The sequence below is a fragment of the Chlorocebus sabaeus genome, chromosome 2 (assembly GCF_047675955.1).
Source record: "Chlorocebus sabaeus isolate Y175 chromosome 2, mChlSab1.0.hap1, whole genome shotgun sequence".
Lineage (NCBI taxonomy): Eukaryota > Metazoa > Chordata > Mammalia > Primates > Cercopithecidae > Chlorocebus > Chlorocebus sabaeus.
Genome location: NC_132905.1, coordinates 37,789,138 through 37,803,671, shown reverse-complemented (window position 1 = coordinate 37,803,671; position 14,534 = coordinate 37,789,138). Strand labels below are relative to the sequence as shown.

The 14,534-nt window shown below is 42.9% G+C and overlaps 1 protein-coding gene across 4 annotated transcripts in view; it reads right to left on the bottom strand.

Annotated features, from left to right (window-relative positions):
- TPX2 (TPX2 microtubule nucleation factor) overlaps positions 1-14,534 on the bottom strand; it is a 59,263-nt gene that overhangs the window by 35,879 nt on the left and 8,850 nt on the right. For all 4 annotated transcript variants that reach the window (XM_008020128.3, XM_008020142.3, XM_008020139.3 and 1 more), the window contains 2 exons: positions 6,983-7,158; positions 4,335-4,457 (listed from right to left, as the gene is read on the bottom strand). In XM_008020128.3, the coding sequence (XP_008018319.1) occupies positions 4,335-4,457; positions 6,983-7,088 (229 nt within the window). In that variant the 5' untranslated portion in view covers positions 7,089-7,158. The remainder of the gene's footprint in view (positions 1-4,334; positions 4,458-6,982; positions 7,159-14,534) is intronic.

Genomic DNA, 14,534 nt, shown 5'->3' with positions numbered 1-14,534 from the left:
TCCCACCTCAGCCATCCGAGTAGCTGGGACTACAGGTGTGCATCACCACACCCGGCTAATTTTTGTATTTTTTAGTAGAGATGGGGTTTCACCATATTGGCCAGGCTGGTCTCAAACTCCTGACCTTGTGATCCGCCCGCCTCAGCCTCCCAAAGTGCTGGGATTACAGGTGTGAGGCATCACGTCCAACTAAAAAAAAAAAAAATATATATATATATATACACACACACACACACACACACATATATATATATTAAAGTGGCCAGTTCATCAAGATGACGTAACAATCCTAAACATTTATGCATCTAATAGTAGCTTCAAACTACATGAAGGAAAAATTATAAAGAGACAAATCCATAATTACAGTCTGAGATTTCACTACCTCTCTCTCTCATTGATGAAACAAATGGAAAGAAAAATTAGTAAGAATACAACAGCCATAAATAATGCATAAACAGGCTAGGCATGGTGGCTCATGCATGTAATCCCAGCACTTTCGGAGGCCGAGGACGGTAGATTACCTAAGGTCAGGAGTTCAAGACCAGCCTAGCCAAAATAGTGAAACCTCATCTCTACTAAAAATACAAAAAGTAGCTGGGGGTCGTGGCAGATGCCTGTAATCCCAGCTACTCCAGAGGGAGAGTTGAGGCAGGACAATCGCTTGAACCCAGGTGGCAGAGGTTGTAGTCAGCCAAGATCGCGCCACTGCACTCCAGCCTGGGCAACAAGACCGAGACTCTGTCTCAAGGAAAAGAAAAAAAAAAGGAAGAAAGAAAGAAAATCCTAAAATTCACATGGAACCACAAAAGACCCCATGTAGCCAAACTAATCCTATGCAAAGAGAACAAAGCTGGAGGCATCAAACTACCAGCCTTCAAAATACATTACAAAGCTAAAGTAACCATAATAGCATGGTACTATCATAAAAACAGACGCACAGATAAATGGAATAGATAGAGAACCCAGGAACGAATCCACATATTTATAGCCAACTGATTTTTGACAACAGCACCAAGAACATTCCTTGGGGAGGGGACAGTCTTTTCAATAAATGGTGCTAACTTTAGGAGGCTGAGGTGGTAGGATGGTTTAAGCCCAGGAATTCTGAGACAAGTCTGGGCAACAGAGTGAGACCTCATCTCTAAAATAAAATTTAAATTTGAAAAATCAATAAATGGTGCCGATCAAACTAGATATTTGAAGGTAGAAAAATGAAACCAGACACCTATTTCTTTTTTTTTTTTTTTTTTTGAGACGGAGTCTTGCTCTGTCGCTCGGGCTGGAGTGCAGTGGCCGGATCTCAGCTCACTGCAAGCTCCGCCTCCCGGGTTTACGCCATTCTCCTGCCTCAGCCTCCCGAGTAGCGGGGACTACAGGCGCCCGCCACTTTGCCCGGCTAGTTTTTTGTGTTTTTAGTAGAGACGGGGTTTCACCGTGTTAGCCAGGATGGTCTCGATCTCCTGACCTCGTGATCCGCCCATCTCGGCCTCCCAAAGTGCTGGGATTACAGGCTTGAGCCACCGCGCCCGGCCACCTATTTCTTACCATATACAAAAATCAACTCAAGGCCGGGCGCGGTGGCTCACACCTGTAATCCCAGCACTTTGGGAGGCCAAGGCGGGCGGATCACAAGGTCAGGAGATCGAGACCATGGTGAAACCCCGCCTCTACTAAAAATACAAAAAATTAGCCGGGTGCAGTGGCGGGCACCTGTAGTCCCAGCTACTCAGGAGGCTGAGGCAGGAGAATGGCGTGAACCCAGGAGGTGGAGCTTGCAGTGAGCTGAGATCGCGCCACTGCACTTCAGCCTGGGGGACAGAGAGAGACTCTATCTCAAAAAAAAAAAAAAAAAAATCAACTCAAAATGGATTAAAGACTGATACGTAAGACCTTAAACTATGCAACAACTAAAAACATCGGGGAGGCCGAGCGCGGTGGTTCACGACTCTGATCCTAGCACTTTGGGAGGCTGAGGTGGGTGGATCACTTAAGGTCAAGAGTTCGAGACCAGCCTGGCCAACATGGCGAAACCCCATCTCTACTAAAAATACTAAAATTAGCTGGGTGTGGTGGTGCGCGCCTGTAGTCCCAGCTACTCGGGAGGCTGGGGCAGGAGGATCACTTGAATCTGGGAGGCAGAGGTTGCAGTGAGCCAAGACAGTACTACTGCACTCCAGTCTGGGTGACAGAGTGAGACTGTCTCAAAAATAAATAAATAAAGTAATAAGATAAAAACAGGTGAAATATTTTAGGACATGGTTCTGGGAAAAGATTCTATGAACATGACCTCAAAAGCATAGGCAACAAAAGCAAAAGTAGACAAATGGGATTATATTAAATTTAAAACTTTCTGCACAGCAGGGTAAACAATCAACAGAGTGAAGAGACAACAGAGTGAAGAGACAAGAGTAAAGAATGGGAGAAAATATTTGTTAACTATTCATTAAAGAAGGGAGTAATATCCAGAATACACAAGGAACTCTAACCCAACAACTGGACAAATGAGCTGAATAGACATCTCTCAAAAGAATACATACAAATGGCAAATAGGTATGTGAAAAAATGCTCAATATCACTAATCTTCAGGGAAATGCAAATTAAAAATCACAATGAGATAGTCTTTCATCCCAGTTAGAATGGATACTATGAAAAATGTTAAAAATTTCTCTGCATCTCTGAGGATAGAGAGAAAGGGGAACTCTTATATATTGTTAGTAGTAAAATCAACTCGTACAGGTATTATGGAAAACAGTATGGAGGCTCCTCAAAAAATTAAAAATATAATTACCATATGATCCAGCAATCCCATTACTGGGTAGAAAGAAGAAGGAAATCAGTACATCGAAGAGATATCTATCTGCAGTCCTATGTTTATTACAGCACTATTCACAGTAGTCAAGATGTGGAATCAACTGAAGTATCCATCAACAGACAAACAGATAAAATGTGGCATACACATACAATGAATACTATTTAGCCATAAAAAAGAATGAAATTCTGTCATTCACAGCAACATGGATGAACCTGAAGGACATTAGATTAAGTGAAATAAGTCAGGCATAGAAAGATAAATATCGACCAGGCGCCGTGGCTCACGCCTGTAATCCCAGCACTTTGGGAGGCCGAGGCAGGCAGATTATGAGGTCAGGAGATCCAGACCACCCTGGCTAACACAGTGAAACCCCGTCTCTACTAAAAATACAAAAAATTAGGCAGGCATGGTGGCAGGCACCTGTAGTCCCAGCTACTCGGGAGGCTGAGGCAGAAGAATGGTGTGAACCCAGGAGATGGAGCTTGCAGTGAGCCAAGATCGTGCCACTGTACTCCAGCCTGGGCGGCAAAGCAAGACTCCATCTCAAAAAAAAAAAAAAAAAAAAAAAAAAATCAGATACATAACTCAAATAATTCTTGTACAATGGCAAGCAGTAGAGTCTTTTTGTTGTTGTTGTTGTTGTTGTTGTTGTTGTTGTTGAGACAGAGTCTCGCTTTGTCACCCAGACTGGAGTGCAGTGGCCGGATCTCAGCTCACTGCAAGCTCCGCCTCCCGGGTTCACGCCATTCTCCTGCCTCAGCCTCCCGAGTAGCTGGGACTACAGGCGCCCGCCACCTCGCCCGGCTAGGTTTTTGTATTTTTTAGTAGAGACGGGGTTTCACCGTGTTAGCCAAGATGGTCTCAATCTCCTGACCTTGTGATCCGCCCGTTTCAGCCTCCCAAAGTGCTGGGATTACAGGCTTGAGCCACCGCGCCCGGCGAGTCTTCTTTTTTGCTGTTTTATTTCCCACCCAGACCCAGGTTAGGTTACATTAAATCTTGTCATAAAAAGAAAATGGTTACATATCTGGCAATAAAATTCTATGTTAGCCCCCGGGCACCGTAGCTCACACCTATAATCCTAGCACTTCGGGAAGTTGAGGAAGGAAGATCACTTGAAGCCCAGAGGTTAAGATCAGCTTGGCTAGCAAAGACTCCTTCTCTACTAAAATTTTTTAAAAATCAGCCAGGCATGGTGGTGAGCACCTATAGTCCCAGCTACTAATCGCTCAGGAGTTTGAGGCTGCAGTGAGCTATGACTGTGGCACTGTACTCCAGCCTGGGTGACAGAACCAGACCCCATCTTTAAAAAAAAAAAAAAAAAATTATGTTAGCTTAAGCTCCAAGAGATTTTTTTTTAAGTGTAGCACATTGTTAGTTTTACATTCATCATGAAATGAATTAGCCCATTTCACCAATACTAAACAAAGAGAACATTTAGGTAGTTTTCCCAGATCCTCAGGCTTCTAATACACTGTCCCACCATTCTGTCAAGGAACTTTATTCTAAGATGTTTTCTTACCTGGTTTCAAAGGTGTGACAATAGCTTGCTGAAGATTAGCCTTTCTCAAAGGAGTTTTGCCCTGAAAAAGCCCTCCAGTTCCATTCTTCCCCAGTAACTTATTCTCCAAATTGGCCTTCTCCTCTGTGAAAAGGGAAGATCATCATTGTGCAATCAATCAGCAAGGAAGCAAAACAAATCACTATTATGCACTTAAAATGCAAACTACAGCTCCGTACCAGTACACTTCCAACTCATGTGGCAAGTACAAACAAAGTTCTAGCAATCAAAAGAAAAAGTACACATTACACATCAGACATAGACTATAAAAACAATCACTAAAAAACTGGCAACATTAAACAATATATGATAAAAAAGAAAAAGTACAGATTCTGCATTGTGAATAACTCCTTATCTTTGTTTGGTACCCATTTAGGGTCATACAAACATGAACTAGCTTTATCTACCCCCTCAATACATCATGTTCCTCTCAAAGAAAACTGTAACCAGCCAGGTGTGGTGGCTCTGGCCTGTAATCCCAGCACTTTGGGAGGCCAAGGTGGGCAGGTCACAAGGTCAGGAGATTGAGACCATCTTGGTCAACACGGTGAAACTCCGTCTCCACTAAAACACAAAAAATTAGCTGGGCGTGGTGGCACGTGCCTGTAATCCCAGCTACTTGGGAAGCTGAGGCAGGGGAATCGCTTGAACCTGGGAGGCGGAGGTTGCGGTGAGCTGAGATCGAGCCACTGCACTACAGCCTGGCGACAGAGCAAGACTCCGTCTCATAAAAAAAGAAAAAGAAAATAGTAATCATCAAAAATTCTAGGGCTTACAAGAGACATTGTATAGTCTTACAGTTTCCTCCTCACTGGGGTGGTGGGAGGAATAAGGGCTGTGTGAAGGTAGAGCAGAGCTACGTTTTCTCAAGAAATTTTATCTTAGATTCTACTGTGCCCAGAAGTCAGTACAAAGCAAAGAAGGGTCTGTTCTACCAACAGCCTACTGATAAGTTTCAGGAATGCAGTGAGACACAGCAGTAACTACCCTGTGCATGTACACTCTGACTGCAACTGTGTAAAAGATGTGACTATTTATTTAAGAAAAAAATTGGAAAGTAATATATTAAAATAGAGGTAGTTTTGTTAGCCAAAAGAACTCTGGCAAAAACAAAAAAACAAATAAATAATTTTTTAAACTAAGGTAGTTTTAGAAAAATAGTGGGGTCATTTTTTTTCTTCCAAATTGTATTTAACAGTATTCTTATGCTAATCTTTTCTTTTTTATTTTAAAGAAAAGCTTAGAAAAAGAAATCCTCAGACAGCCCAGCCATTTCCTTACGGTTCCAGTGAAGCAAGGGCATGGGGAAGATCCCCGCAGGACAGGTGGCCCTTATAGTTACCCTTCCTCCCCCACCACTTCCAACAGAATACTCCTCTCAGGATCCCCACTAGATGCCATTAAAGTCCTTTTCCAAAGGAATGGCACCTGCCATCACATTTGGACAGTGCATTATACGGATAAGTACAGCTGCAATGGACTCACTTCTGTTCCCCACCACGTATTGATAGTGCTTTCTCCTGATAAGGAGGATGGAGACATGAGAGAAAGAATCAAAGGGGACTCAACAACTAGTCTCAGATATTATTTCAAAGTAATGTAAAAATGTAACTACATTCTTATTTACTGTTGGCCAAGCAAAACTGTTTCTGGGATTGGGTTCTTAGTAGCATAATCCTTCCATTTAAAAATGAATTGAGGGCCAGGGGAAGTGGCTCACGCCTGTAATCCCAACACTTTGGGAGATCGAGGTGGGTGGATCACCTGAGGTCAGGGGTTCAAGGAGAGCCTGGCCAACATGGCAAAACACCGTGTCTCTACTAAAAATACAAAAATTAGCCAGGTGAGCTGGTGGGCGCTTGTAATCCCAGCTACTTGGGCGGCTGAGGCAGAATCACTTGAACACAGGTGGCAGAGGTTGCAGTGAGCCGAGATTGTACCACTGGGCAACAGAGTGAGACTCCAGTCTCCCAAAAAAAAAAAAAAAAAAAAAAAATGAATTGAGGGAGGGGTGGCAGGAGGGAGGTGAGGGTAGTTATAAAAGAGCAATACAAGAGTTCCATGTGATACTAGAACTGTTCAATATCTTGACTGTGGTGGTAGACACATTAACCAACACAGGTGATAAAACCACAGAGAACTTAATACACATACAAGTGAAACTGGAGAAATCTGAGTAAAACTGGTAGATTGTACGAATGTCAACATCCTAGCTGTGATATAATCTATGCCTAACGATAGTAGAGAAAGTGTTTATGTGGCTGCCATCACTACAGACATATATGAGCATGGAGTTTTGCTGAACACTGGTTCATCTGAACTTTCCCGTATGTCCCTAAAGCTTAAATCCGCCATTCTGAACTACAAAACAACATATAATTTGTGTTTACAATCCATTCCCCAAATACTGGGCATTTCAACTATTCCCACAATATCATGGATGACAGAATGTCTTGGTGCAGAAAGGAGTTGATATTTTAGTTATTTTCTTGGTGCAGAAAGGAGTTGATATTTTAGTTCTTTTCTTGCAACCCCTTCTATTATTGAAAGGTCTTCAGCACAAAGCAAGCCACTAATCCTTAAAATAGCCAGAGAAAGCAGGCACTTACCAAACCATGAATCTACGTTTTGAGTATCGCCTTCATCATCCAAGGATGAAAAATTGATGAAGTCCGAGGGGGCATCATAGGAATAAGAGCTTTTAACTTGTGACATTGTCTCCCACTTAGTGCAGAAGAGCAGGTTTTTCCCAGTATTTGTACCACTTTTCTCAGCAGGTCACCTTCTGAGGAAAGAAATGGTTGCACTTAAATCTAAGTAAATTCCCATCATTACTGAGGAAAGAAATGTTTGCACATAAATCTAAGTAAATTCCCATCATTACTTTGGTTTTACTATCACGGTGGTAATTTTGCAAACCACCTAGAATTTACTGAAAATAGCCTTACTTTGTCCAATCAACCTAAAAATTAGTTTTTCAGGTAACTTAAAGATACTCCTTGAGGTAAATATGTTTGGAATTAGAAGGCAGTGGGCCAGACACAGTGGCTCATGTCTGTAATCCCGGCACTTTGGGAGGCAGGAGGACCACATGAGACCAGGAGTCCAAGTCCAGCCAACAAAACATAGAGAGACCCTGTCTCTAAATAAACAAAAATTATCTGTAAGTATAACAGTTGACCCTGTCTCTAAAAAGATAAAAATTGTCTGTAAGTAGTTGACACTATCTCTAAAAAAATAAAAATTATCTGTAAGTAATCAGCAAATATAAAGAAAAACCAAAAAGAAAAAATTAAAATTAAAAATTAAAAATTAAATTTAGGCTGGGCGCGGTGGCTCATGCCTGTAATCCCAGCACTTCGGGAGGCCGAGGGGGATGGATTACCTGAGGTCAGGGGTTGAAGATCAGCCTGGCCAACATGGCAAAACCTCGTCTCTACTTAAAAAATACAAAAAATTGGCCGGGCGCGGTGGCTCAAGCCTGTAATCCCAGCACTTTGGGAGGCCGAGACGGGTGGATCACGAGGTCAGGAGATCGAGACCATCCTGGCTAACACAGTGAAACCCCGTCTCTACTAAAAAATACAAAAAAACTAGCCAGGCGTGGTGGCAGGCACCTGTAGTCCCAGCTACTTGGGAGGCTGAGGCAGGAGAATGGCGTAAACCCGAGAGGCGGAGCTTGCAGTGAGTCGAGATCCGACCACTGCACTTCAGCCTGGCTGACAGAGCGAGACTCCGTCTCAAAAAAAAAAAAAAATACAAAAAATTAGCTGGGCGTGGTGGGGGGAGCCTATAATTCCAGCTACTCGGGAGGGTAAGGCAGGAGAATCGCTTGAACGTGGGAGACGAAGGTTGCAGTGAGCTGAGATCATGCCATTGCACTCCAGCCTGGGCAACAAGGGCAAAACTCCATGGCAAAACATAATAATAATAAATAAAAATAAAATAAATTTTAAAAATGATTTTTTTTTTTGAGATGGAGTCTCACTCTGTCACCCAGGAAGGAGTGCGGTGGCACGATCTCAGCTCACTGCAAGCTCCACCTCCCGGGTTCACGCCATTCTCCTGCCTCAGCCTCCCGAGTAGCTGGGACTACAGGCGCCCGCCACCACGCCTGGCTAATTTTTTGTATTTTTTTTAGTAGACACGGGGTTTCACCACGTTGGCCAGGATGGTCTCGATCTCCTGACCTCATGATCCACCCACCTCGGCCTCCCAAAGTGCTAGGATTACAGGCGTGAGCCACCGCGCCCGGCCTTAAAAATGTTTTTTAAAAGAAAGAGGCAAAGTCTGATAAGTATCTACACTGTGCTAGGTGTTTTACATTCACCATGTCATTATTTTCCCTCAATTTACCATTTTCTCATTTCTAGCCTCCTCTAGCCCAATTTATTCTCTCTCTGCCCTGAATAACCCAATTTCTAAAATATACCACTAATTTTTATGCCTACCAACCAACAGCTTATCCATCATTCAAAGTCCAGTTCATATCTCTGTGAACTCTTTCCCAATTTCCACCTATCATACAAAATTGTTGCCTCTCCAAAGCCAATCGTGCTTTGTTTACATCTCCGCTGTAACACTTATCATGCAATTTTATGTTAACTGTGTAAATGTCCCTCCCAGTATACTCGAAGTTCCTAAAAACAAAGATAGATTTTATTTACTTGTGTATATCTCATCCATCCATCCATCCATCAAGGTACTTAACACAGTGCATTATACATGGTAAAAGCTCAACACAGTTTTGCCAAATATAAGTTGTATTTTCTTAGAAATATTTTCAAAAAATACTATTTCTGAGTATAAAGACGACGACTTTGAAACACACATAAGAGGCACAACATGCAGCATAGGAATAGAAGCAAGGATAAAGGAACAAGTTAAACAGGCCCCTCCCTACTCCTACGTACGAAGTTTTTTATCCTGTGGAAACCTGTGTAGGTTTACAATCCGCTCCTACTCAAGCCCAATCTAGTCAATTAATAAAATAGCTGAAAGTAATCTGATAAATAGCCTAAAGGCCACACTCACTGGCCAATAATTTGCCGATGAACCCCAATGAGCCATTTGTGTTTTTTTGGTTTTTTTTTTTGAGACGTTGTCTCACTCTGTCGCCCAGGCTGGAGTGCAGTGGCATGATCCTGGCTCACCACAACTTTTGCCTTCTGGGTTCAAGCAATTCTCCTGCCTCAGTCTCCCGAGTAGCTGGAATTACAGGCACTCACAGCCACAGCTGGCTAATTTTTTGTTTTTAGTAGAGACAGGATTTCACCATGTTGGCCAGGCTGGTCTCAAACTCCTGACCTCAAATGATCCACCCGCCTCAGCCTCCCAAGTGTGGGTCACTGTGCCTGGCCAGCCATTTGTTTTTATCCAGGGAACAACATGTACTCAAAAGTATCTGTATCTTAGAAGGGAGGTAGATGCCAGTAATCACCTGAATAAATGTTTATTTAAATTAATACCTTTCTAGTGGGGCGCAGTGGCTCACGCCTGTAATCCCAGCAGTTTGAGAGGCCAGGGCAGATGGATCACCTGAGGTCAGGAGTTTGAGACCAGCCTGGCCAACATGGTGAAACCCATCTCTACTAAAAACACAAAAAAATTAGCCGGGCATGGTGGCACATGCCTATAATCCCAGCTACTTGGGAGGTTGAAACAGGAGAATCTCTTGAACCCGGGAGGGCCAAGGCTGCAGTGAGCCAAGATCGTGCCACTACACTCCAGCCTGGGTGACAGGGCGACACTCTGTCTCAAAAACAAAAACAAAAACAAAAACAAGGTTAATTAACACCTTTCTTTAAACCCTTATTATACAAATGAATGCTCATTTTAAAAAACAGACAAAAAGCTGTTATTAAAAAAAAAATAGGCTGGGGGGAAAAAAAATAGGCCAGGCACGGTGGCTCACGCCTATAATCCCAACACTTTGGGAGGCCTATGCAGGTGGATCTCCTGAGGTCAGGAGTTCAGAGACCAGACTGGCCAACAAGGTGAAACCCTGTCTCTACTAAAGATACAAAAATTAGCTGGGCGTGGTAGCAGGTACCTGTAACCCCAGCCACTCGGGAGGCTGAGGCATAGGAATCCCTTGAACGCAGGCAGTGGAGGCTGCAGTGAGCACTGCACTCCAGCCTGGGCGACAAGAGCGAAACTCTGGCTCAAAAATAAATAAATAAACAATAAATAGGCCGGGCGCGGTGGCTCAAGCCTGTAATCCCAGCACTTTGGGAGGCTGAGACGGGCGGATCACGAGGTCAGGAGATCGAGACCATCCTGGCTAACACAGTGAAACCCCGTCTCTACTAAAAACACACACACAAAAAAAAACTAGCCGGGCAAGGTGGCGGGCGCCTGTAGTCCCCGCTACTCGGGAGGCTGAGGCAGGAGAATGGCGTAAACCCGGGAGGCGGAGCTTGCAGTGAGCTGAGATCCGGCCACTGCACTCCAGCCCAGGCGACAGAGCAAGACTCCGTCTCAAAAAATAAATAAATAAATAAATAAATAAACCTATAATGCTACACTATTCCAGATGTCTGGTGTTTTTTTCAATTTTCCATGACCTGCTAAACAGATTTCTTATATTAAAAAAACAGGCCAGGCACAGTGGCTTACGCCTGTAATCCCAGCACTTTGGGAGGCCAAGGGCAGGCGGATCACCTGAGATCAGGAGTTCGAGACGAGCCTCACCAACATAGTGAAACCCTGTCTCTACCAAAAATACAAAAATTAGCCGGGTGTGGTGGCAGGTGCCTGTAATCCCAGCTACTCAGGAGGCTGAGGCAGGAGAATCGCTTGAACCCAGGAGGCGAAGGTTGCAGTGAGCTGAGATCACTCCATTGCACTCCAGCCTGGGCGACAAGAGTAAGACTTCATCTCAGAAAATAATAATTTTTGTATAAACCATTATAGTCACATTTTCTGTCAACTGTAGTCAAAAGCAATCCCAACTAACAGAAGTCCAGAATGCCCTCTCTGGCATTTACTACATGTATGTTACAATAGGCAAGTCACTAACTCTCTGCCTACCTTCTTACCATAAACAAATAAGAAGGTACTTCAAGTGCTATGAAATACACTATCGTAAGGTAGTATCACTGCTGATACCTTTCCTCTCCTTGACCACATTTCTATTCAAAGGATTTTTTAGTGAAAGATTCCACAGTGACTGACCATTTTAAAAACGCCTTGCTGCAAAGAGGAAATTTTCCTTTTCTTGTGAACAAATATGCTAGAAGACATGGGAAAATCTTGGATTCCCATGATCTTAATGCCTAACTCAGGTCACTGGGAACACTTCCCAGGCATGAATGTAATGAAGACAACTAAGGCTGGGGGAAGGAAGAGGCAGGAATGTAATATGCAGCAACCCCACTTAGCCACAAAACCATGATTCCACCAAAGCATGATGCTGAAAACTACCTGGAAAGTGTTCAAATTTAGCCCTTCACATCCTTTTTTCTTTCTTTTTCATCTCTGTTTTTTAAAGACATAGGGTCATGCTATGTTGCTCAGACTAGACTCGCACTCCTGGGCCCAAAGGATCCTCCCTCCTCAACCTCCTAAGTAGCTGGGCATGGTGGTGTGTGTCTGTAGTCCCAGCTAGTCAGGAGGCTGAGGTAGGAGGATCATTTGAGTCCAGGAGTTCGAGGCCACAGTGACCCATGATTGCACCACTGCACTCCAGCCTGAGCAACAGAGTGAGACTCTGTCTCTTAAAAGACAACAACAACAACAACAACAAAATAAGCAGTATTTATTTCCCTAGATCTATGTTTTCATCCCAAAAGAAACTGAGCTTTCTGGAATTTTTATTAAATATTCGTGACAATCAAGCAAAAATTGTCTAATCTCTTGATTTGAGGAAATAATCCTTCCCATTTACATGGCCTATAAATTGACTATTAACTTATCCAAAGTTACATATTCTCTTTTTAATATTTCTATATAGAACTATCAGCCTGGCCAACATGGTGAAACTCCATCTTTCTACTAAAAATACAAAAATTATCTGAGTGTGGTGGCACATGCCTGTAATCCCAGCTACTCAAGAGGCTGAGGCAGGAGAATCGCTTGAATGCAGGAGGCAGAGGTTGCAGTGAGCCGAGATCATGCCACTGCACTCCAGCCTGGGCGGTAGAGTGAGACTCCGTCTCAAAAATAAATAAATAAATGAATAGCTGGGCATGGTGGCTCATGCCTGTAATCCCAGCACTTTGGGAGGTCAAGGCAGGCGGATCACAAGATCAAGAAATCGAGAGCATCCTGGCCAACGTGGTGAAACCCCGTCTCTACTAAAAATACAAATATTAGCTGGGCGTCATGGTGTGTGCCTGTAGTCCCAGCTACTTGGGAGGCTGAGGCAGGAGAATTGCTTGAACTCGGGAGGCAGAGGTTCCAGTGAGGCAAGATCGTGCCATTGTACTCCAGCCTGGCGATGAAGTGAGACTCTGTCTCAAAAAAAATTAATTAAAAAAATTAAAAATAAATAAACAATATTTCTATATAGAACTAAAAATGATTCCTGGGGCATTGACTTAATAAAAGGGTATATAAATTTGAAAAAGTTAAAAATAAAAACAGCTATTAACTTTTTTCTTTTTTTGAGACAGAGTTTCACTCTTGTTGCCCAGGCTGGAGTGCAGTGGCACAATCTCGGCTCACTTCAACCTCTGCCTCCCGGGTTCATGTGATTCTCCTGCCTCAGCCTCCTGAGTAGCTGGGATTACAGGCACCTGCCACCACGCCCAACTAACTTTTTGTATTTTTAGTAGAGACAGGGTTTCACCAACTTGGCCAGGCTGATCTTGAACTCCTGACCTCAAGTGATCCACCCACCTCAGCCTCCCAAAGTGCTGGGATTACAGGCGTAAGCCACCACGCCTGGCCAACAGCTATTACTTAATAAGCACTTACGACATGCCAGACACTGATGACAGTATCTTAAATGTATTTACTCACTAAAGCCTCACAATAATCCTATAAAGTAGGTACTATTATCATCTTCATTCTATAATGAGGGACTTTAGGCACAGAGATTTACTACTTATTCGCAGTCATGCAGCTAAGAAGCAGTAAAGCCAGGATTCCAAACGGAATAGACCCCGAAGGTGGTGTTCTTATCCACTGCCTCTCAAATGTATTTAAAAATGGACATTTAAATAGATAAATAACAAATGTCATGGAGCAAGAGACAATAACTTCCAAATACTGCCTGCTGTAGGCCAGGCACCTTGCCAGACACTTCACATAAATCATCTCATTTAAACTGCATTAATAATATAGATGATAGATCGATGTCTACTAATACATAGCAGTGTCGAGTTTTAAAAGACCAGGTCTGTAGGATTCCAAAATCTGGGGTCTCTCTAATGCACAAGTTTTCCTATAAACATTGCTTCAAAAAGGAGGAATGAAAACAAATCGTATGATCCTGTTCAACAAAGACAAATTCTGCTCTTTTTGAAACCTAAGCATCCCTGAAACGCTCATAAAGAAAACTTGAGCAAATTACAAATCTTGTTCTAAATTTAATTGGAAAGCTCTGATCTGAATATTCCCATAAAATTTTTTTTTAATTCCTTTATTCCTTTTTTTTAAGTGTACTTTTGCATATAAAGTTTTTCCTCTATATAAGATGGAGGTTAGATAAAACCTCAGTGATATTCTAGAGTAAAGAGACTATGAAGAGGATTCAAGCAGCAGAAGAAAGGTGTCCTCTGAGGTCTAAGACTACATTTGATTAGTGGTGGACAAAAAGCGAGGGGTGCAAACCTAAGTACACTTAATCTTTAGGTGAAATTTTAAAAACAAAATATTATTTTCCTAACATGATCCATTTTTTAAAAAAGCTTCTTTTAAGCTATATTTTGGTCTAGAATGGCCAACTCAGGAGACCATCCCCTCTCTCTGGAAAAAGAGAATAAATAAATACATATCCATTGAGAAGTCTGACTCTTCAATGAAGGCTGATAGCACAAGTACATCAAGAAAACCAAAAGTTGGCTGGGCGCGGTGGCTCAAGCCTGTAATCCCAGCACTTTGGGAGGCCGAGACGGGCGGATCACGAGGTCAGGAGATCGAGACCATCCTGGCTAACACAGTGAAACCCCGTCTCTACTGAAAAATACAAAAAAATAGCCGGGTGAGGTGGCGGGC